General features: G+C 39.1%; 1 protein-coding gene across 1 annotated transcript in view; it reads right to left on the bottom strand.

The window, feature by feature from the left end:
• Nucleotides 1-22,291, bottom strand: part of SGPP2 (sphingosine-1-phosphate phosphatase 2) — a 91,115-nt gene extending 68,824 nt beyond the window's left edge. The window contains exon 1 of the mRNA XM_058187754.1: nt 19,218-22,291. Coding sequence (XP_058043737.1) covers nt 19,218-19,229 — 12 coding nt within the window. The 5' untranslated portion in view covers nt 19,230-22,291. The remainder of the gene's footprint in view (nt 1-19,217) is intronic.
• Nucleotides 22,292-23,221: the final 930 nt, after the last annotated feature.

Below are 23,221 nucleotides of genomic sequence, written 5' to 3'. Positions count from 1 at the left end.
TGAGATAAAAAAAGAAAAAAGATAGGGATTCCTATTGTTTCCTCTCTGTTTTAATTCTTGAAATATTGAATAGATATATAAGGCAAGATTAGAGAACTGTGGAAGTAAAAGTTTTAAAATGAAATTTCTAAGTTTATAACATTTGCTAATGATGTGGTATTGATTTTTGAGGATCTTCTAAAGGGAATAAATACATTAATGGAAAAATTAAAAGAATTGGGTACATTAGCAGGTTTCAAGATTAATAATCAGAAGACAAATATTTTGACAAAAATATTAAAATAGAGGAACATACAGAAATTATGAAGAAAATGGGTTTTAAGATTGAGAAAAAAGTAAAGTATCTGGGTATCACTATGACAAATATGAATTATATGTTGTTTCAAAAAATTATATTCAAAAAGTTATATTATGATGTGGAATGCAGTTAAGATGGAAAAAAACTACTTTTAGGAGAATGTCTGTGATGTAAATGAATGCTTTTCCTACAATAATGCTTTTGTTTCAAACAATACTCATTTTGAAAACAGATGCAGCATTTAAACAGTGGCAAAGGGATATATCTAAGTTTGTATGGCAAAGAAAAAAACCCCCACAAGTTAACAATATAAGATGATACAAGATACATAGGAAAAATAAAAGTTGGGTTTATCTGATTTAGAATTGTATTTTGCAGCTTGCTGCTTGTTTGTTTGTTTGTTTGTTTGAATGAAGGAGTGGGTGAGAAATAGAAAATGTTTAGACTTAGAAGAACATGACTTGGATTTGTGTGGCAGGGATATTTGTGGTACAATAAAGTTAAGATTAATATAGACTTTAAAATTCATTATGTTAATTTGCCATATTAAGAATATAGAATAAATACAAATCTTGGCTCACCTGAAAAAAATCTTTGTGGCTCTCAGCACAAGACACATTTTATAGATGAGAAATAAGAGACAAACACAAATGATTAACATACTGTAAAATACAGTATGTTAATCATTTGGGCACAATACTCCCCACCTCAACCAATCTGCAAACACCCACTCCATCTACCAATCAAGATGCAACCACACAGCCAACCAAGCCGCTCACAACACTCCCCACCTCCCCACCAGTATTTATAGAGAGACGGCAGCTCGACCACTCTTTGCTCGAGAAGCACGAAGCCGAAGACACCAGCCTGAAGATGATGAGTGAGACCTCGTCAAAACGTCACCAAGATACTCCCAACCTTAGTCACCTGGAAAATGACTAGGACATGAGAGTATCTGTAAGGAGACCTTCCAGTCAGAAATGGGAGAACTAATATATAACCCAAAGCCGTGCAAACATCTTCCTAGCCATGGCTGCAATTTGTTCTTTGAGCAGGAATCATGAATCTAAAAAGATCCCCAAATTGTGCACCATATCTATTTGGATCAATGCAGCCCATCTGTTACCAAAGATGATACAGTCCCAAGATCAACAGGCCTGCGTGAAAATGTAGAGGCCTTTCAATCTTGTCAGAGGTCAGTTGAAGCCTGTTATTTATTATTCAACCTCCACAGCCTCCAGGCTTCGGAACAAGAATCCAAGGCATCACTTCAATTCAATTCAATGCAATTCCAACCTTTATTATCAATGAACATCATGTGTACAATGAGATTGGATGAGCCTCCCTTAGTGCTGCCCCCCCCAAACATAAAATACATCTGAATAACAACTTATAAGTGAAGGAAAGAAAAAAAAAACACCCAACTCAATAGATCATCCAGGGCCAAATCACTTAATTTGCAAGGGACAGAAATGTATAATCAGTTACACTGATGATACCTCACTCCATGGCAATGGATGAACTCATATAGTGACTTCATGTAAATGTTGAATAGAAGAGTGTATCAAACCCTAAGGAACCCCATGGGGGGGAGGGACACCACAGAGTAGTCGCTGAGGGCACAATCTCTCCTCCCTAATCAGCATTGACTGGTATTGATTCTGTGGAAAGGAGGAGAACCAGCACAAAACAATGCAGTTTATGCTCTATACAGAGCCAAGGATACCATGGTATTTAAAACTCAAAACCCAGCTTGTACCATCCAGATGCATTTGAGTGTCAAACTCCCAGAGATGGTATTCAGCAGGTTCTGACCAGTTCTGGAGAACCGGTAGCGGAAATTTTGAGTAGTTTGGAGAATCGGTAAATACCACTTCTGACTGGCCCCACCCGCATCTATTCTGCCTCCTGAGTCCCAGCTGATCGGGAGGAATCCTTTCCCTGGAGTGGGGTGGGAATGGAGATTTTACAGTATTCTTCCCCGGCTACACCCACCAAGTCATGCCATCAAGCCACACCCACAGAACCAGTAGTACAATTTTTTGAATCCCACCACTGGAAACTCCAGAATTCCCAGCAACAAAGCCTGACCAAAGGTCATGCTAGCTAGGTTTGCAGTATTGGTTGCAACAGTTAAGATGCTTTTGTTGAGTTCCGAAGCATTTTGCAAGCATTCCAAATACAGCAGAAGTGGGGAGGTGGGCTAGAAGCCAGCATTTGTTGCATCGGTACTAATGGTATCAGATTTTCCACCCTGTACTGGAAAGTCGGTTTCACACTTCTGTATTTTTGCCTTTTTAGCAGCACCCAGAGGCATCTCTACGATAAACTGCAGCCATTACTTTCAAAAAAAGCACCAGAGTGCACTTTGATGTGTGTGTTTATCCCAATTGTTGCCTTGTTTTTAGACAGCTTCCGGCTTTCGTCTCTGAGGAAATGAGATCATAAGGATGCTCTGGGATTTTAAGGGAGTGGTGTTGGGGGGGCCCTGATCGATGTCTTGCTGCTCAGCCACTGGGAATCCGCACGTCATAGGGCAGTTCCTGGCTGGAAAACAGCATTCAGGTGGCGCCAGTAGCGGGGGAAAAGGGAGTCACCATCGAATCAAAGGCATCCAGAAGGGCTCCGCCGTCGCCAGCAGCAGCGGGAGAAGCGAAGCACGCACTACTGCGGCCGGCTGCGCCTGCCAAGAAGCAACCCAGCTAACCCAGAAACGAACTGAGGAAACGCCAGCAAGCAAGCAAACAGAAGGACTAAGCTCCCTTGCCGGCCGCTCCCACATCCGCCCATCCCGCAGAGTAAAAGCTTAGAGGTGTGAAGAAACAGATTCCCTGAAATAAAGCGATGGTATTATGGCCAAGGAGGAGCAGCAAAGCGGCGACCAGACTAACAGTCTACAGGGAGGGACTCAGCAGGTTCAGGATGGCGAGAAGGAAGCAGTCGGGGACAACCCGGCTAAGGGGAAGACTCCCGCAAGCCAGCCAGAGGCTCCTCTCACTTCCGAGGAGTACGAGTGCCGCATCTGCTACAACCTCTTCGACCTGGAGCGCCACGCGCCCAAACTGCTCGAGTGCCTGCACACTTTCTGCCGGGAATGCCTCAGCGAGCTGTACCAGCGCGGAGACCATTCGCCCCACTGCCGGAGCGAGGCCAGCAGCAACCTTAGCGGCTACCGCGGTCCTGAACTAACCGAAGGCGGTCGCTCCGCCGGTCCTTGCATCACGTGCCCCGTGTGCCGACACTGCACGGCCCTGCCCGAGGGCCAAGTGCAGAGCCTGCCGGTCAACACCAAGCTGGTCGAAGCAATCTTGCTTCAGCTGCGCGGCTGGGCGCCCCTGCTGCCCGAGTTGCGGCCGCAACATTTGTTCTTGCCGGTGCCCAGGCCGTCCCGCCACCAGTTCTCGTCCGAGCCGAGCCTCGGCGCGGAAACGCCCTCGGGTACTGTCTCCATCCGGAGCGTCGGAATGGAGACGTACATCGAAGGGCTCAGTGGCGGCGGCGGCGGCGGCGGCAGCAACTGCGGAGCGAACTGCAGGAAGAAGGCGAGCTGCCTGTGCTTCGTGTTCGCCGTGCTCGCCATGGCTTTGCTGGGCTTCGCTTGGATGGAATGGCTGAACGGGTCCATCTTCCTCGGGATCGCTCTCCTCCTCCTCTTCGCCTCCACCATGCCTTTTATGTACAACTTCAGAATCCGCAGCGAGCCGAGAACAATTTTTTTCACTCGATCAGGAGGAAGCGGTCCAAGGGAAGGGCCCTCTTGCCGCAGCACTCCCGGAAGCCGGTCTGCGGTTGACGAGAGGAGTCGCTGCTAGGCCGGCGCTGTCTAGGAAAGGCGCTCCCCAATTTTTCCATTTCTTTTTCTGGAGGGCTCGGGAGACTGCCTGGCATGAATCAAAACAGCAGCTGAAAGTTTCATACCTATTTTTTTATGCCAGGAGGAGAAAAAAAGAAAGAAAGAGAGAGAGAAAGAAAAAGAAGGATCGAAGGATGGATGGAAGGAAAGAAAGAAAGAAAGAAAGAAAGAAAGAAAGAAAGAAAGAAAGAGAAAAAGAAAAAGAAGGATCGAAGGATGGATGGAAGGAAAGAAAGAAAGAAAGAAAGAAAGAAAGAAAGAAAGAAAGATTAATTCAGTCCTTCTTTTCCTGAATGCCAGGTTGCTTGCTGCATCTGGGCAAGGGAAAACAAAACCCTCTGGGCAATTGTTGAGTGTTCTACTCCTAGAGAGACATGGGGTCAGTGCAGACATGCTCAAAATATTTTGCTGCATAATATAGCATCTTTTCCCCATTCATTATTCAGAAGCCAACCTGACCAATAGTTTACCCTTTTTTAAACTCCCCAAAGTTTTCTGTGCCCCACTTGGGGACAGCCATGTAGCTTAAAGAATTCAGGACAATGCTCACAATTTGGTTTTCCAAATATCTTGCTGAAGTGGCCATGTTACTTTGCCTAATGAAGGGATAACTCTAGATGAGTGTGTGGTAAGAAAAGTAGCTAATACTCGAGTAGCTAATACTAGCTAATACTCGAGGGAGAAAAGTGTCCCCTTGAAAAGATTGCTGCATTTCCCCCTGTGCCTTTCCCCCTGTGTATGGTAGGGTGGGGATCATCAGTTGTAGCTGTTCTAGAGCACTTGCTATCCAGTGCAGGCTACAAGGTTCGATTTTTTGGCATCATTAACTTTTTTAAAAAAGGAAAATGGGGCATTAGGAGTGTGAAATACTATGAAACGCTCTTGAAATTATACCAGTGACTAGCCAATACTGGTCCAAAATCTATAGAAATGAAGTATTTCCATTTGTAATGCAGCTGTTAAAACATATGGAATGGCTACAGAGGAACAGAAATCTACAACCTGGCTCTTGTTAAAAGAATAAACAGGTTGTAAAGCTTTTAGGTAAGTGACCTCTGCTGTTGAATTGGTTCTGAATATGGATTTAGTTCTGACATCTACTTGTGCCAAAGTTCTGCCTGGGAATATACAGTATTAAGCAGAGCATGCCTCTTAAGTTTATACTGAGTGCCTTTTCTCCCTGCTTTTAAGAATAATCTCACACATCTTAAAATAGTGAACATGATTTCTAAGGAAAGCAGAAATCCTTGGTAACTCAGAAATTGTGCACTTCTTCTCCAATCAACCAAAAGATGTAATGGTCTGGTTGGGTGTTTCTTACATAGAACTCTATATTGGTGGTCATAACAATCTGCTTCTGTTATACAGATATGGCAAGAATGTGGGCTAGTCCATTTAAAAGGCAGGTCTTCAATACATTCTTCTGATATTACGTTCTCTTATTTGTCTACTCTAAGCAGGAACAAGCAGACTAGGTTTTTGCAATTATTTTTTAATTAGAATCTCTTGGTCCATTAGCTGGATTCAGACTCCAAATAGAAGTTCAGAGTTTAGGTAATCTCTTATGAAACAGGTGCCTGTGAACATTAGGATTGTGAAAGGACTAATCTGAATTGGCCTTGCAATTCTTAAACAGAAATCCATATTCAGTTTTCTGTCACACTTGGTTTCAGCAATGTGAGGAGAGAGCCTTTACTGGGTGTGTCTTTATGGAGGATAGATTCCTATCAACAATGTTTTAATTTAGATTTCTGCACTGGACATGGAATTGAATTAAGTAGTCTAAACAAACTGTCCAAACTTTTTGATTGTTTGAAAATCTGGAGCTGGAGTTTAAAATTCTCGAAGAATATATTTTGAGTTTGAACAAAAGGTGTGTCATTTTTTTTTCTTTAAAAAATACTTGTTTTTAAAATTCTTATTAGGACTAATTTCTGGTTTTGCTATAGCGTGGCATATCTGCTTTGTCTTAGCATTTTGTGGGAATCCACTAGTTTTAAATTCAGATTTACTAATAAGAAAGCCTTTATTATTATTTTTATTAGCGCAGTGCATGAATCACAAAAAGATAAATTCAATTGGAAACTTGGAATCAATTTCCATCTTTAGAGATAAAAATTGATTTATATAACTTTCTTTAACTCATGTTGGGACTAATGCAAATGCTAATCTAAATTCCGACTTGTTTCTAAGCTATATTTTGCTTAATCATAACAGTCAGTTCACACAATATACTAAACAACAAATGAACAAACCATGTTACGATTTAGAATGATATATTCTAAAAATTGGGTCTTACTCAGCAAGTTGTATAAGAGTCAAAACATTGTGTTGGGTGCTATCCAGTTCTATTAAATCTACTGAGAAAGTTTATTAATAGTTTTATCAAGATATGGATGGAACATTTTATGTAAAGAGATATCTGAGAATTTATTATAGAAATATAAAATACCTGTATGCTTTTAATATGAAAAAGTGTTAAAAACTGTAAGTTTGCACCATTTTTTTTTTTTCTTCAGATATTAATGTACAGATTCTTTATTTTAATAATTATTTGAATGTTGGATGATATCAGATGAATGCACAATTCCTTATTGGAAAGTATAGCTTTTGTTGATATGGAATGAAACTTAAATCACATATGGAAATCATTCTTGATTCTACTATGAAAGGGCTAATTCCTTGCCAATAAAAAGCCACTAGGCCTCATATCTATGTTCGTACTAATGATTGCAACTCCTTGGACCATCTATAGGTGAAAGAATTATAACAGACCATGAGGATAGTTTTTTATAATATTTTTACTTCAAATATAGTGTCAGCTTACATATTTGAAAATTAATTAATTGATGTTCAAGCCATGCTTGAATCTGAGTGATAGCTGTGTCTATATGCACATTGGCCTTGTATATACATGTGATTTAGAGCCATTCTACATATTGCTTCAGCATACATTTGATAAAACTGTTTTTGGGCTGTACCATTTTGGACACAAAGTTGATATATCATTGGAAGATTTTTCATTGGGTTTATAAAAAAACCTAAAATGTAGCTGGCTTACAGAGATACAGTTTTAACCAATATACATAATTATTGTATACATAATTATTATAGGATATAGTGTGAACCCAAGAAAATGGGTTTATTGTTAAACCATGATTCATTTAACTGGCTTATTGTTTTACAAATAAATCTTTCTTATAAAGACACATGCCATATATGATGAAGTTGTGAGTGAGAGAAAGAGCTCAACTAAGCCAAGGAAAGTTCTGGTATCAGTTCAAGTTTTTTTACTTGCTGTGCTTCACTAAGAATGGGAAGGAATGGCATTGCATACCAGCCGATCTCAAGACAGGCAGATAGCATTGCAGAGAACAGGCCTAAAATGGCTATGGTGATATTAATATAGGTTAAGCTTGTTTTACTTGTTTATTTAAATTTACTACTGACTCGGGGAGAAGATGGAGACAATTATATTTTTAAAAAAACATTGTAAAAGTCCAGGTATTGAAGATACACATACACACACACACACTTCAGTATTTTGGGTTGTATAGAACCTCTTGCTTTTATTGCCACTACATGAAGAAATCAAACATCAGTATTTAATAGAATAATAAAATAATTATCCTGTAATAGTGAATGGCTGTTTACATAACACTGGATGACAAAGGTTTTGCTTCCTGAACACTTTTGGATGTATCTTATGGATTTCTGGCTGCTAATCACAAAATTTAACCTACAATGCTCCACATTGTAGAAATCTTCTGTTTTTACACACCGTAATTGCAATGTAAACTCTTCAGTGCTTGTTGGTTATGCTGCACATATGAAAGAAACATACAAAAACATGGAACTATTGTTGAAGCACATCCAGTACACCAAATACAATTAGAATATTTATGGAGAGCTAACAGTGACTGCTGTTTGGAATGCAATTTGGATATAATTTGCCTTACACAATGTAAGCCGCCCTGAGTCTTCGGAAAAGGGCGGGATATAAATTCAAATAAAAATAAAAATAAAAATATATCGAGTACTATTATTACATATGTGAATGGGACAGCCATGCAAGATAGACAAATTACATTAAAAAGAAATGGCCAGTCTAAAATTATCCTGTTCCAGCTCAGAAAACCATGGCACATGAAACACTTCTTGATTCAACAAATATATTTTTGCCTCCACTTCACTTACTTAAAACTCTGATTGAAATTTTTGTGAAAATGATGAACCACGAAAGTGAAAGTTTTTTTTAATTTGAGAGTTGTTATTCCAGGCATAGCTAATGCCAAGATTAAGAAAGGCATTTTTGCTAGCCCACAAAATAGATACGTTATCAACGATAAGCAGTTTGAAGATCTGTCATGGGGCCAGAGAAAATCACCTGAAAAGCAGTCAAGGATGTACTTGAGAATTTTCTTGGCAAGTACAGAGCACCAAACATACATTCAGCTGGTTGACTAACTTCTTACAGCATACAAGACCATGAAACTCAATATGTCACTGAAGATTTATTTTCTGCATTCATACTTTGACTTCTTTTTCAAAAATCTAGATGCAGTCAAGTGATGAACATGGTGAAAGTTTTCTCCAGGACATTGCCACAAAGGAAAATGGTATCAGGACAACTGGAATAGATGACTATTGTTAGACATTGCAGTAAGATGCAATGGGCATTGAGTACAAATTAAAATAAACAACAAAACACTTTTGGCCCTGTTGAATTCATGCAGTGTGTGAGAAACATGAGATTAATATTGTTACAGTCATTAAAATTTACTTTCATATTTTTCAAGATGCCTACATGATAAAGTCATTCAAAATTATATTTATGTTCAGTTTGAAGGGATCTATTATAATACCAAAAGTTTTTCAAGAAGCAAAACTTTGAACAAAAATTGTTCTCCAGTACAATCATTTAATAATGACAAACGCTTGCTTTCTGCATCAGAATATTTACGGTATTCAATCAGTTAAAGGATACTGTTCTGGTAAAGGCTCACCTGCTGGCTATTGATGAAATGTGTTACACTCCGAGGAATTATGTTATCACTGTTTGTATAAACTTGCTCGCTTGAGAGTCACAAGCTTAAATCCAACTTTCCTCTTAACAGATACATGTGAGAAAATATCCTCTATCTCAATATATTGCCTTTAATATCCTTGTACACTCAAAACTGCATTGACTTGTTTATATGCTGGTAGAGCCAGATCAGGGCCTTCAACGTTCACCTCTATAACAAGTAAAATACAAAAGCATTGTTTGTATATTTATATTGTGCTTAGGATTGTTTCTCCTTTTTAACATGCTGAAGTGCTATGTTGTAAATTTATACCTAAGCATTTTGTATTCAGATTTTTCATAAATAATTGTGCATTTAAACTGCTAAGGATTGTGCAAACTGTTAAACAGTTTTGGTTGTTTAATACTGTTTTATGGTGAAAGTTTTTTTGATGCTTGTTTTTTTTATCATCTCTGTTTTTCAATATGAACATGTGTTTCATGGCAACAATAAATTAACTATGAGTATGTGATTATATCTCTGTATTCCCAAATGATTATTCATTACCCAGTTCCTTCATATTGGGTTAAATAAGCTATCTATAAGATCATATAGACGCATTATGATCAATGGATGCTTTCTCAGTATCTGAGAATAATTAGATGCTAAATATATTTAAACTGAAGATTGGTCTAAATAGTATGAAGATATTGATAATTGGAACTTCTTGAACAGTGTACCTACCTATGTGTGTGTTTCTCTGTAGTAATAAAATTGCTCAGCTACCTATCACTAAGTTAGCTGAAATATAGGAAGAGGAAGCCCAACAAACCAGTGTCATGTCATCTGTGGCACACACTCATAAAATTTCATTTGTAAAATGAGCTTAGCAGAAAATGCAGAGGCAATTTAGAAAAGCAATATAAGGGTCAATGATTTTTGTAGAAGAACATGAGAAAACTTAAATTTACATTTCCTTAAAAACAAAGCACATATTTTTACTTGTAAACTTCTGTAAACAAATTATGGAGTCAAATGAAACTACTGCCAATAATATTGACCCAAAGGTAAGAGTTAGATCTTATTGGTTCCAAGGTAGTGACTTCATCCTCAGAGCTGGGCACATGGCTCCTTGTTCATCAGATTCATGTGCATTCCAATTGGTTAGGGTCTCATGGAAAGTGACATATGATTGGGTGCTGATTATAATGAATTCATCCCCAAGTGAGGAAGTTTCCCCCACCCACTCTTCAGAAAGTCAATGCTCGACCTATCCTGTTCTTCCTTGGTGACCCCTGATGTCATCAAATCATATTTTTCTGGACTGCCTCAGAGGGTGGGAGTGGGAGTAGTGGTTCTGTTTCCTTCACAGATGGGTCCATTTAGCATTGATTAAAGAGGTCTAGTCCTTGCTTTGTGTGATACTTAAGAAACACCCTTTTCCTGTTTAACATCTATTTGAGGCCACTGAATGAGATAACCCATCAGTATGGGATTAAGCAGTGGTGAAATCCATTTTTTTTTACTACCAGTTCTGTGGGCGTGGCTTGGTGGGCATGGCGGGGAAAGATGCTGCAAAATCTCCATTCCCACCCCACTCTGGGTCCAACCAGAGGTGGTATTTGCCGATTCTCTGAACAACTCAAAGTTTCCGCTGCCGGTTCTGCAGAACCTATCAGAACCTGCTGGATTTCACCCCTGGGATTAGGTATCATCAGTATGTTGATCATACCCAATTATGTATCTCACCCACATCTGGCCAGCAATTATTACTGATACTGTGTCTCAGTGTCTGTAAGCTGAGTTACAGATGGGGAAAAACAGGGAAAAACTACAGACCGATCTCCCTTTGCTGCGTCACCTACAAAGTCATGGAATCTATCATCAACCAATCCATTACCTCACACTTAGAAACTAACAACCTACTCTCCAACAAACAATTTGGTTTCAGGAAAAAGTTATCATGTAACTTACAACTTCTCCACTGCAAAAACATATGGACTTCAAATCTAGATCAAGGCAAATCAATAGATGCAATCTACATAGACTTCTGCAAAGCTTTTGACTCAGTAGTACACGATAAACTTCTCCTTAAACTAACATCCTATGGCATCTCAGGACCCCTCCACAAATGGATATCTGCTTTTCTGTCTAACAGACAACAAGTGGTCAAAATTGGCAATGCTTTATCAAATCCTGTTCCTGTCAAGAGTGGCGTTCCTCAAGGCAGCGTCCTTGGACCAACACTCTTTATACTATACATTAATGATCTTTGTGACCATATCTCAAGTAATTGTGTTTTCTTTGCTGACGATGTCAAACTATTTAACACCACAGACAACACTTCTATCATTCAAAACGACCTTGACCATCTAACCGCTTGGCCTAAAAATTGGCAGCTCCAAATTTCAACCAGCAAATGCTCAGTCTTACATATAGGAAAAAAGAACCCAAAAACTAAGTACATACTAGATGGACATTACCTTACAGACGACCCCCATCCCGTTAAAGACCTTGGAGTTTTCATGTCAAATGATCTAAGTGCCAAAGCCCACTGCAACTACATAGCAAAAAAAGCTCTAAGAGTTGTAAACCTAATTTTGCGTAGCTTCTTTTCCAAAAACACCACACTACTAACCAGAGCATATAAAACATTTGCTAGACCAATTCTAGAATACAGCTCACCTGTTTGGAACCCTCACCACATCTCTGACATCAATACAATTGAACGTGTCCAGAAATATTTTACAAGAAGAGTTCTCCATTCCTCTGAAAACAACAAAATACCTTATCCCACCAGACTTGAAATCCTAGGCTTAGAAAACTTGGAACTCCGTCGCCTTCGACAAGACCTAAGTTTAACTCACAGAATCATCTATTGTAATGTCCTTCCTGTCAAAGACTACTTCAGCTTTAATTGCAATAATACAAGGGCAACCAATAGATTTAAACTTAATGTTAACCGCTTTAATCTAGATTGCAGAAAATATGACTTCTGCAACAGAATCATCAGTGCTTGGAATACTTTACCTGACTCTGTGGTCTCTTCCCATAATCCTAAAAGCTTTAACCAAAAACTTTCTACTATTGACCTCACCCCATTCCTAAGAGGACCATAAGGGGCGTGCATAAGCGCACAAACGTGCCTACCGTTCCTGTCCTATTGGTTTTCTTTTCTTCTTCCTATATATGTTTATATGTTTATATACTGTATAATCTTTTTGTACGATGTTGTGACAAAATAAATAAATAAATAAAAAATAAAGGATCGTATTCAATCCTAGAAAGACTTAATGTTTGTGGATTTGGGGGCCTCCTTGATCTTTAATTTTTTGTTCTAGACGGGGTTGCACTGTATCAAATCTGGTACACAGTTTAAGCCTCACTTTAGACTCATGGCTCCTGCTTAAAGATCAGGTTACAGCTGTGGCTGAGAGGATCTTTGCACAAATCCATCTTGTACACCAATTGTGCAGATTCCTACACAGAAAAACCCTACTCACGGTCATTTATATTTTGGGCATGTCTCATCTGAAATATTGCAGTAACTTCTACAAAGGTCTTCTATCCCTGAAGACCACTTCAACTTATTCATTATGCAGCAGCACAAGTAGTTCTGGGTGCACCTTAATATACCATATATTGTTATTTCACAAGTTTCACTGTCTGTCAGTGGGCTTCCAGGTGCAATTCAAGCTGCTCACAGTAATCTATAAAGTCCTTCATAAATTTTGAGGGAACTCTCTATGGAAATTCTCAATCATCCCAAAGATGCTTTTCAAAATGCAACTGGACTTTTTTTTTCTTTGAAAATGTTTCCCTGAACCCTGTGGAACAGGATGCAGTCACAAATTTGGGTAGACCTGACCTTTTCTGCCTTCCAAAGATCTGAAGACAGTGCCTCCTACAGGCACTGATCAGATGGTTTTGTGAGCCTCTTGCTTGTTTTGGGTTGTTTGAATTACTCTGGAGCAATTTGTTTCACTTGAGTTATTTTTTTTTAGTTGCATATGCTACCCTGAGTCACGTATTGAATTAAATAATTTAATAAAGATATTCAGAAGTAAGTTGTGGTTAACACATGGTTGTTCCAGCCAAACTTTGGAGTCCACAAATCCGTGCTCTAGCTAGCACCCTGGATAGCTCCATGTGGATTTTAAACTGGATATTCAAGTGAACAAGTTTAGATGTTCTTATAGCAACAGTTGGTCCCAAACTATGATTTTAGGTGAAGCTGAACTAGTAACTAGCATTTCCTTCCAAATGAAGTTACTTCCAATTGAAAAAGACTATGCTTGCTTCAGCAGTGTTAACTCGAACAGTGAAGCAAGGAAATGGGACAGATGCAAGAAGTTCTGGACCACCTAAAAGTGATTTTAGCTCTGTGGCAGAGTACTTTATTTATTTATTTTTGTCACAACAGAATACACAAACATCGTCATAAATAGAAACAACACATCTTGAAAGAAAAAAATGTATATATAAGTAAAGTATGCAACAGCTATGTTAATTTGATATAATGAAAGGAACAATAGGACAGGAACGGTAGGCACTTTTGTGCTCTTATGCACGCCCCTTATAATACTTGTAGCATTTTGATAAAAGTTTCTTCAGAAAGTAAGTGAACTTGGCAGAAGATCCTTCCCAGTGAAATGGCCAATAGGGGATATGGCAGGCTAGTGTCCTAACTCAACGTGCACACAAGATATTAAGAAAACCTGAACTGGGGTTATAGGAGTCAACTGACAACTACTACTCAAGTTATATAATAATCACTTTTAGTCAAATCAAATCAAAATGTTTATTATGGCCTATGAGCCAGAAAGTACAACAATAAAATGCATGAATCTGTAATTATTAATAAAACCTTAAACACTGCAAGAAAATTACATAAAACACTATTATAGTAATTGTGGTAGAAATAGAAGTAGCAATCATTAAAATTTGTGCTAAATCACAATCAGAAGTAAGACAGATACAACAAATGGTGACAAAAACATTCTGTGCTATAAATATAAGTTTAAAAAAGCAATTAGGGCCCACTAATCACCTTCAACCATATTTTAACACCTCTCACTTCCTTCTTCCTGGAATGACTGCCCAGTAAGCACTTTGCCATCATGTGAGAGAAGACTGATACTTCTTTTATTCCATTTATTTTTTTAAAAAAGATCCAAACTTCTTTATGTGTGAAAATTATGCTGATAATAGTAGAGATATTGTTAGAAGAATAATTTTTGTTTTAGCAGTTGCTGCTTCTCCCTACCTTATTTTCTTAGCGGAGTAGTGGCAGCTTAATCACTGATAGTCTGTATGACATATCTAATCATAATTAGGGTTAATTAAGCTACAAGACATTGTGGTTGACTAGTTTATTTATTTATTTATATTTATTAAATTATATATCTGTCCAATCAACATATGATTCAGTTGTGAAGTCAAATAAAAAGAACACATAACAACCAAACAAATATAAACAATAAAAAGACTATGACCTGCAAGGTAATTTCATTCTGCCATACAGTCAAAATATTCAATAGGCACAAAACCTATCAACCTAGTGCTGGGGGAAAGCCAAGCTTTAAAAGCTTTCCAAAAGGCAGTTAAGGTCAAGGCTATCCAGATCTCAGGGGAATGCTATTCAAAAGGAGAAGTTTGGGAATAGAGAAGGCATATTTCCTGGGTCCTGCCACATGACACTGCTTAAGTGATGGGACCACATCATGCTCAACCTGTCAAATTAAAAGGCACATTGTTCACATTTTAATTTATTGTCCGAGTTCAGATGACCCAGGATCCATAATTCAAGGCTGTCCATATTTAAGAAAAAAAGAATATCAAGATTTGTTTAATGGAAGAAGATTCTTTTCTTCCCTACTCATGCAGTAGCTCAACTAATCTTAAGGACTCCACTTTGGTCTTTGCTCAAGGATGAACAAATTGGAAGAGTGACCTCTCCATGAGAATAGATCTTTATTTAGCCTTGGCATTTTTTTAAATGTTGCTATGACATTGTTCAAACCTGGAATGTGTAAAGAAGAGCATTCTGAGTATATATAAATAGGTTTTTGCAAGTCAGCTGCAATTCACCTTCATAAGCTGCTTTACATCATATAGCTAATAAGAATATCCTTGCCAAAGTATTTAGCATCACTCAAAGTTTCATATAATTATATATACATATATATAATTGTCCTGATCACATAGCAATTCTGGGCACTTATAGATGAATTTAATACAAAATTTACCATAGATTATTTCACTGCATAAGAACACTATGTGTGTATTTAGAATTTTTTTTCACTATGGTTAATGTAATTACAATTTATTCAAATGAGCCAATTTTTTAGGGGGATTGAGTTTCTGAGTTTTAGCTATGAATAAATCATACAAACTGAATTTGCACAAAATTCTAAATTAAAAGATAATTGGTCAATTGGCATTCAGTATTGTACACATGCAGACTCCATTTAAATCATCCTATCAGGAATTATATTTTGATGTCCAATTTATATAGAATTAAGTGAACAAATAAAAAATGATATTGCAGAGGCATCACAATATTTCATTGATAACTTGTGCATTTTACCAGAATGGCTTAGTAGGCAGAATATACCAGTTGTAAAATTAAACAAAACTGAATGATATTACTGGTTCAGGTTAATGGCATCTTTATCACCTCCTATGAGATTGCAAACCAAGAAAGTCTAATTTTGGACTCATTTTGGGAATTCAGTAATTTCTTTACTGCTTTTGGAGGCTTTATCTCATGTTAATCCATGTACTATTAAAAGAATACTGAGAAAATTCTCAAATTATTGTATGAACACATTCCTGTATTCAAATTGTATCTTGGTTTACAAATAGAATTTTATGTTAAGGCCTAGAAACAGACTGAAAACTAAAGCCATCAATTGTTTATCATCATTAAAACTTCAGCTGTATTCTAACCAGTTGTAATCTCATATAATTTATGGAGTCCAACAACTAAAGGGAGAGATTTACAGAAAAGATTAAATTCATACCACAAATATCACAGTCAGCAGATAGCAAGGTATAAGAGCACTCATTTTCTCAAAAGTTAGCTCTCTTGCTTACACAAGCACTCTCAGAGAGATCTTTAATTCTTACAAATGGATAAAAAAGAAGCTTTTGTAAACCTTAATTAAATAAACAACAATCTAATTTTATGCATTTCATCTATAAGGTAGTTTTTCGTGACAAAAGCTATGCAGAAGTGTTTTAATAATAAATACAGCATTTTCACGTACATCTAAACTGTTGTACAATGGGTAAATGTGACTGCTGCAAAATAATATATAAGAAAGTCCTCAGCTTACAACTATTTGTTTAATGACCAAAGTTACAACAGCACTGAAAAAAGGTACTTACAATCAGTCCTCGCACTTATGACAGCTGCAACATCCCATGATCAAGTGTTTATAATTTGGAGACTTGACAACTGGCATATATTTACAATGGTTGCAGCATTTGGGGTCATGTGTATTGACCTTTAAGACCTTCCAGCTGGCTTCTAAAAAGCAAAAAGGTTGGCCCCCACTATGGTTGTAAGTTGAGGATCTTTGTGTGTAGCAGGGGTATCAAACTGGCAGCCCATAGGCAGAATGCGTTACGTGCAGGCCATGCCCACCTCAGTGAACAGGAAAGCCCTCTCGAAACGTCACGTGACGGCAGCGTGACGAGATGAGTTTGACGCCCGTGGTGTATATATTTTGTTCTAACTTAGAACAAAACTTAACGGATATATTATTTTCTTCTTTGCTTTAGATTTTGAAACCTGTTTGTGAAAACTGATAAAACAGATCATTCTAGCCCAAGGGGTCTGCAACCTTAAACACTCAAAGAGCCATTTGGCCCCTTTTCCCAGAAAAAACAAAACACCAGAAGCCACAAAACCTGGGTGGGCGTGACCAACTCGATGTCACTCACTTCCACCAGTCACATGACCTCCCCACCCTACCCAGCCAATCATTAGGGCAGAGAACCAGTTGTTAAAAAGCACAGGGAACCACAGAAGCCTTTTGACGTATCTCTCTCTCCCCTCCCTCCCTCTCTCTCCCCCCCTGTATCTCTCTGTCTCTGCCCTGGCCACTTCTCCATCCCCCACTATCGCCTTTACCTTCTCAGGCCAGACGAGGAGTGACTGGGAGTGGAGAGTGAGGAGCGGGGCCAGCCAGTGGTGGGATCACCTGACAGGGAGTCACAACAGAGGGCCCAAAGAGTCGGCCACCGGTTGCCGACTCCTGTTCTAGCCAACTCTTATAGACATTAAGCCACCTGCTTATTTGAGCTGAAAACAAGAAAGGGACCAAACCATTTCTTTCCTAGGATGATTTGATTGCTTACTTGTACCCTATGACTATCATTAAGTGTTCTACCTTATGATTCTTGCCGAATGTATCCTGTCTTTTCATGTACACTGACAGCATATGCACCAAAGAGAAATCCTTGTCTGTCCAATCACACTTGGCCAATAAAGAATGGAATGGAATGGAATGGAATGCTATGCTATTCTATGCTACGCTACGCTATGCTGTTCGTCAAGCTTTCTGATATACTTTATTCCTATTTGCATTTCTAAGAAGCCATGTGGGTTCCACTTTGCACACCTAAAGAAGCATTTTTTAAAAAATGCTTACGTTCATAAAATAAGTTTCCCCAAAGAAGTATGCTTTAAAAATTAACACAGATGAAATGTGAAGAATAGAGAAAGGATGGCCCTTTATGGTTTGGGGCTTTTTTGAAAGATTAAATAAGTCAGAGAGCAGTTGAATACACACTTTAAGTCATAATGTTGGGGTTTTTCCCTCTGGTTTAGCCTGAATTCAGATACAACCTCTTGTCTTATCTGGCTCTTGTTTATTAAATAGTTAGGTATTTGCTTTTACAACATTCAATTATTGTCTTTTTATGAGAATTAACCACCAAATATCCAGCTCTGTCAAATTACTAGCAGCCCTGTAGTTCTGTTCTAAGCAGTACAGCTCCCCTTCCATAAAGTGTTTTGTGTGTGTTTGTGTGAATGGACTCAGCCTTTTCTAACCAGCTGTTCTCTCTTTTGTAAGACTACAATTCCCAGTGACCTCCAATTTTAGGCATTCCCGTGCCCAAACTCCAGAGAAGCTGCAGACTGGGAAGGTTTAGCTAATGTCCCTGGGTGTTGCATGCTTCTTGGCATCCTCGAGCAGAAGCCGCAATTCAGAAGGGGGTGAGGAACCAGCCAGCCGCCCGCCAGCGGCCACAGCAGCAAAAGAAGCACGCAGCACTGCAGGCGGCGGTTCATGCCCAGAACTTCCCAACCGCGCAGCATCAGAAGGGCGCCGGAGAGGGGCACAGGATCGGCTCCGACCCTCCGGTAAATTCGCACCCCACAGCCGACCTTTCACCCGCCGCAGCGGCGCGGAGCCTTCAGATGAGACGACGCGGCTATGGCAGATCTGAGGCAACCACCGCCCGGTCACGAGGGAAGGAGCCAGCAGGGCGAGGAGGCTGAAGGCCGCGAAGAAGACTCCGCCGAGGCGGCCTCGAGCACCGCCGTCGCCTCCTGCCTCGCCCTAGCGGCGGAAGAGCGCGAATGCCGGATCTGTTACAACCCCTTTGACGCCGAGGCCCGCGCGCCCAAGCTGCTGGCGTGCCTGCACACCTTTTGCCTGGACTGCCTGGTCCAGATGCATCGCCACCAAGCCCTGAACGGCGGCGGCGCGGGGAGGGGCGCGGCAGCGGAGCGCGGCGGCCCAGGCGACGCCATCACGTGCGCGTTGTGTCGGCACCGCACGGCCCTGCCGAAGGGACACGTGCACGACCTGCCGCTGAACACCAAGCTCATCCCGCCGCCGCCACCGCCGCCGCCGGCGGACCGTTTGCAGCTATTGCCCCTCTCGTGGGCGCCTCGGCCTACGTTTCAGCGCCCCCTGCCGGAGCAGGGCGGCAACGGCGCGCTTTCTCCCGAGGCTGCTGAGGCGAGCGGCGGCTGCAATGAAACCGGCTGGAGCCGGAGGCAGGAGATGCGGACCGTCCGCTGCGTGTGCATCGTCTTTACCTTCTTCTCCATGATGGTCGTCTCTATCACCGGGCCCCTCTTCCTCAACTACAGTGGTTGGGTGGAGCTCTTCATGGTGTCCCTCTTCCTCGTGGTTGCCATCGTCCTGGCCCTCCTCTCCGTCATGCCTTACCTCCTCCACAGCCGCGGATACCGGACTGTGGCCGCGGCCTTGCTCGCGGGAGAAGGAGCGAGCGGCCCCCGAGGGGCGGCGCTCGGCCGGATGGCCATCTCCAGCCGTTCGTAGGCAGCTCTTTGCCCGACCGCTAGGCCGAGATCAGGTTCCTTTCCTGGGAATTCGGCAGCTGTTAAAAGCAAACAGAGCCTGGCCAGAAAGTGGCTGGCAAACAGGTGATGGTGCGAGTGCGCGCCGTGCCCTGCTCGCCCAAAGGCCACGCGAAGGTGTTGCCCTGAAAGGAAGGGCGGCCTGCGCCACATATAATATAAGAAAGGGGTCCGGGTTGTGGTTGTGAACTGCCTGGCTCCTGTGTGAGATTTTAGGTGTCAGAGAGAAAAAGTTATAGGTCAGTGGCAGAGCCCTTGCCTTGTGTGGCATCACAAATTCAACTCCTAGCATCTCGTAGATAAAAGGCTCCTGGACATCAGGAGCGACTTTTTGTCAGCCTTTCTGGTGAAGGCACCAAAGCAAGGCAAGTTCATGTTTCTGTTAAGAAGCCTGGTGAATATGTCCGTTTCATAGGGCTTTATTCTGGAATGGGTGAGCGGGAAAGTGTTTCTGCCTGTAGAAGGGCAGATAAGTTGAAAAGTACTAAGCTCCTGCCCTTTTTCGGATGTTTAATCACCACAGACTTGGCATTTGTGCCGTTGTTCAATTCTGGAATGTATAAAGGGTGCTTCTGAGCATATGCAAAAAACACTCAAGACTTAGCGCTTGCAAGTACTGGAGACTAGGGGAGAAGGTGCATTTTTCATACTGGTTAGAATTTCAGAGCTTACATGGCTCTCCTAAGACATTGACTAAGCTTATAGTACAATCCATGTTATTGTAAGTGCCATAGAAAGTGACTGTGTTTATAAAATTAATGTAGAACTGATTAGAAGTTACAAGTTAGAATGGTTTGGAATGATGACATGCCCTTCAATAAATATTGTGATTACAGTGGTCAAAATGTTTCTGTGCTAACAATATAATAATAATAGTATTAATAGTAATAATAGGAGTGGGGACTGAGATATTATTAATTTCAGCCATATTGATCATTATAATATCAAAATGTATGGCTGTTTAACTATTGTTATGCATAATGTGTAAAGCATATATCTGGCACTCTGTCATGGTATAATTTCTATGCATCAGAAGTAAAGTTCATTTGATAATAAACACCGTTTGTTTGCTTTTTTAAAGAAACAATTTACCTTTTAACAAAATCTTGTCCGCTCGGTATCTAAATTCTTCCCTTCGCTGTTACCAGTTGAGGACTGTTCTCCTTTTAAATGCATTTTGAATGTAGAGTGAAAGTCTGGAATGAGTGGTGATTGCAACTATGGTTAATGTACTCATTATTCCCAGATCTAAACTAAATTGGCCAAATGATCTGGTACTGTCGTATGGAAAATGAGTGAAATGGTATATTAGGTCCCATCATCCTGATTCAGGTCCCATCATTCTTTTCATTACAGAAACAGCAATAATAGCAATTCCTCTTCTTTCATTTGTATATTGCCTCCCTAAATTGCTTAGGATCAGTGGTTTTGACTGGGCTAAATTTCAATATTTTATTAAACTTGAACAATGCCAAAATCATGAATTTAACTATTTCCTTTAAGCCTATATTTTCAGATATAGCCTTTTTTTCCAAAAAATGAAACTGTAGTATCCCTCATAAGTTTGATAAGTATTCTTGCTAATATGATGTTTAGATTTGACATAAGTTTCATTACGAACTTGTGATTATTCAGAAATAATTTGTACCGAGCACAGTTAAGCATATTTCAGGTAAGATTGCAAATAAAATTGTAAATCCCACATTTGGCAAAAAAATTCCAAACTGTAGCCATTTCTCCTATTTATCCTATAAATTAAATGGCAGGTTTGAATTCATTAACTATTTGTCATAAATTAAACAGTGATCTTGTTAGAAATGTGACATTTAGAAACTGATTTGTCCTTTTATTAATCACAATTTTAGCTATGCTTGAAAGCCATAATTAATTGTGATTCTTAATGCTATTATTTTATTTATTTATTTATTTTTCGTATTTTTATACCGCCCTATCTCCCTAGGGACTCAGGGCGGTTAACAACCAGATAAAAATATACATATAAATACAAATAAAAACATCCATTAAAAACTTATTATAATTGGCCGAATAATTAAAATGATGATAATAAAATAATAAAATCCCCATTAAAACCAATTCGAATTTAAAATCTAGTCCAGTCCTGCGCAAATAAATAGATGTGTCTTAAGCTCGCGGCGAAAGGTTCGGAAGTCAGGAAGTTGGCGAAGTCCTGGGGGAAGCTCGTTCCAGAGGGTGGGAGCCCCCACAGAGAAGGCCCTTCCCCTGGGTGTCGCCAGCCGGCACTGTTTGGCCAACGGCACCCTGAGGAGTCCCGTTTAGATGTGTATTTGTTTTGGCAGCAAGCTGATTCTACATTAATGTAGTTTAATACTTGAGTAACTGGTAATTACATAAACTGTGATTGGTTTTAGCACGGATTTTGTAGTGGAGTGTGTGTTTGTGTGTTTAAATATGTTGTTAATTATTGCAAATTGTTGCTTGGATATTTTGAACTGAAAGACAATATAGAAATATTTAAGAGTTCAGTCCTGCTCCTTGAGAATACTCAAAGGAACTTGTGAAGTGATCTTGAAATGTAATATTGCTAACACGCTTTTGAAGAAGAGATAGAAAAGGAGCTTTTGTCCAGTATTAACAACAAAGTTCACTGAAATTAGTCTTTTGAATCATAATTGCATCTTAATGTTTTTATATTGGGGAGTATGAAACATTTTTCTTTGGTGAGTACTGAATGTTACCTAATATTTTCTTAATATTGCTTTTTGTTCTAAAAAAACACATTATTTAACATTAAAAAGTCAATTCTTAAAATAAATACCTAGCTAATGCCTATGTTTTAGATTATTTCCTTTGTTGAAATACTGATTAGCTGTTTTTGATCAATGTCTTTTTTTTATGAAATAAAGCTTCCTTTCATTAAGCGTGACTCTTGGTGACTACATTGGAATGTCCCTGAGCTTGATGACAAAACAAAACTAGTTTTCCTATTGCTTTCTTCTGGGATTTTTTTTATTTTATTTTCCAGTGTATCCTAAAGCCCCAGGATTTCCTTGTGGTCTTCTATTCAAATACTGAAAAAACTGGGTTCAGTCTCTTGAGATAAGACAAATTTAGTTAAAAGTTGCCTCTTAACTGGTCCCACATATAATTGTTATTAACCTTTCTATCATCCAAGTTTCCAAATACTTTATTTCTGATTCTTTCTGAATAATTAGATGTATTTGTGAGACTTCCTCTTTGATATTTATATTTATTTAGTATCAAATCAGATTTTTAAAACAAATCTTCGATCCAGGATTCTGACACAATTATTTAAGCTGTCTATAAAAAAAGTTATTTCACAATGTTTGCCTATGTTTTAATGGAAGTTTGTTGAATATAGCAGAGTTGATTGTACCTGAAAAATATGTCATTGACATATACCGTTTGGTCAAGTTGATTGTACCCTGAAAAATATGTCATTGGATATAGTGTTTGGTCAATAATACCACATTTCTTCTATAAGAAATTAAGTAAAAATATACTTTAAAAAAATCAAAAGTAAATTTACTTTTATCAAACTGAATAAAAATTAAAAGAAATGTGTTCTTCTATCACAGGCACAATAAATACCATAGAACACAATTGGATTAATTTGTAAGTAGGTGTGTAAAAGATGTGCTCTTGATATATTGTCACAATAGCATAATGAGAAAGTGAAATGTAAAAAAAGAAGCACATATTTTATGCATTTGAAAGTA

The sequence above is a fragment of the Ahaetulla prasina genome, chromosome 6 (genome assembly GCF_028640845.1).
Source record: "Ahaetulla prasina isolate Xishuangbanna chromosome 6, ASM2864084v1, whole genome shotgun sequence".
NCBI classification, from domain to species: Eukaryota; Metazoa; Chordata; class Lepidosauria; order Squamata; family Colubridae; genus Ahaetulla; species Ahaetulla prasina.
This window is presented reverse-complemented; position numbering and strand designations above follow the sequence as displayed.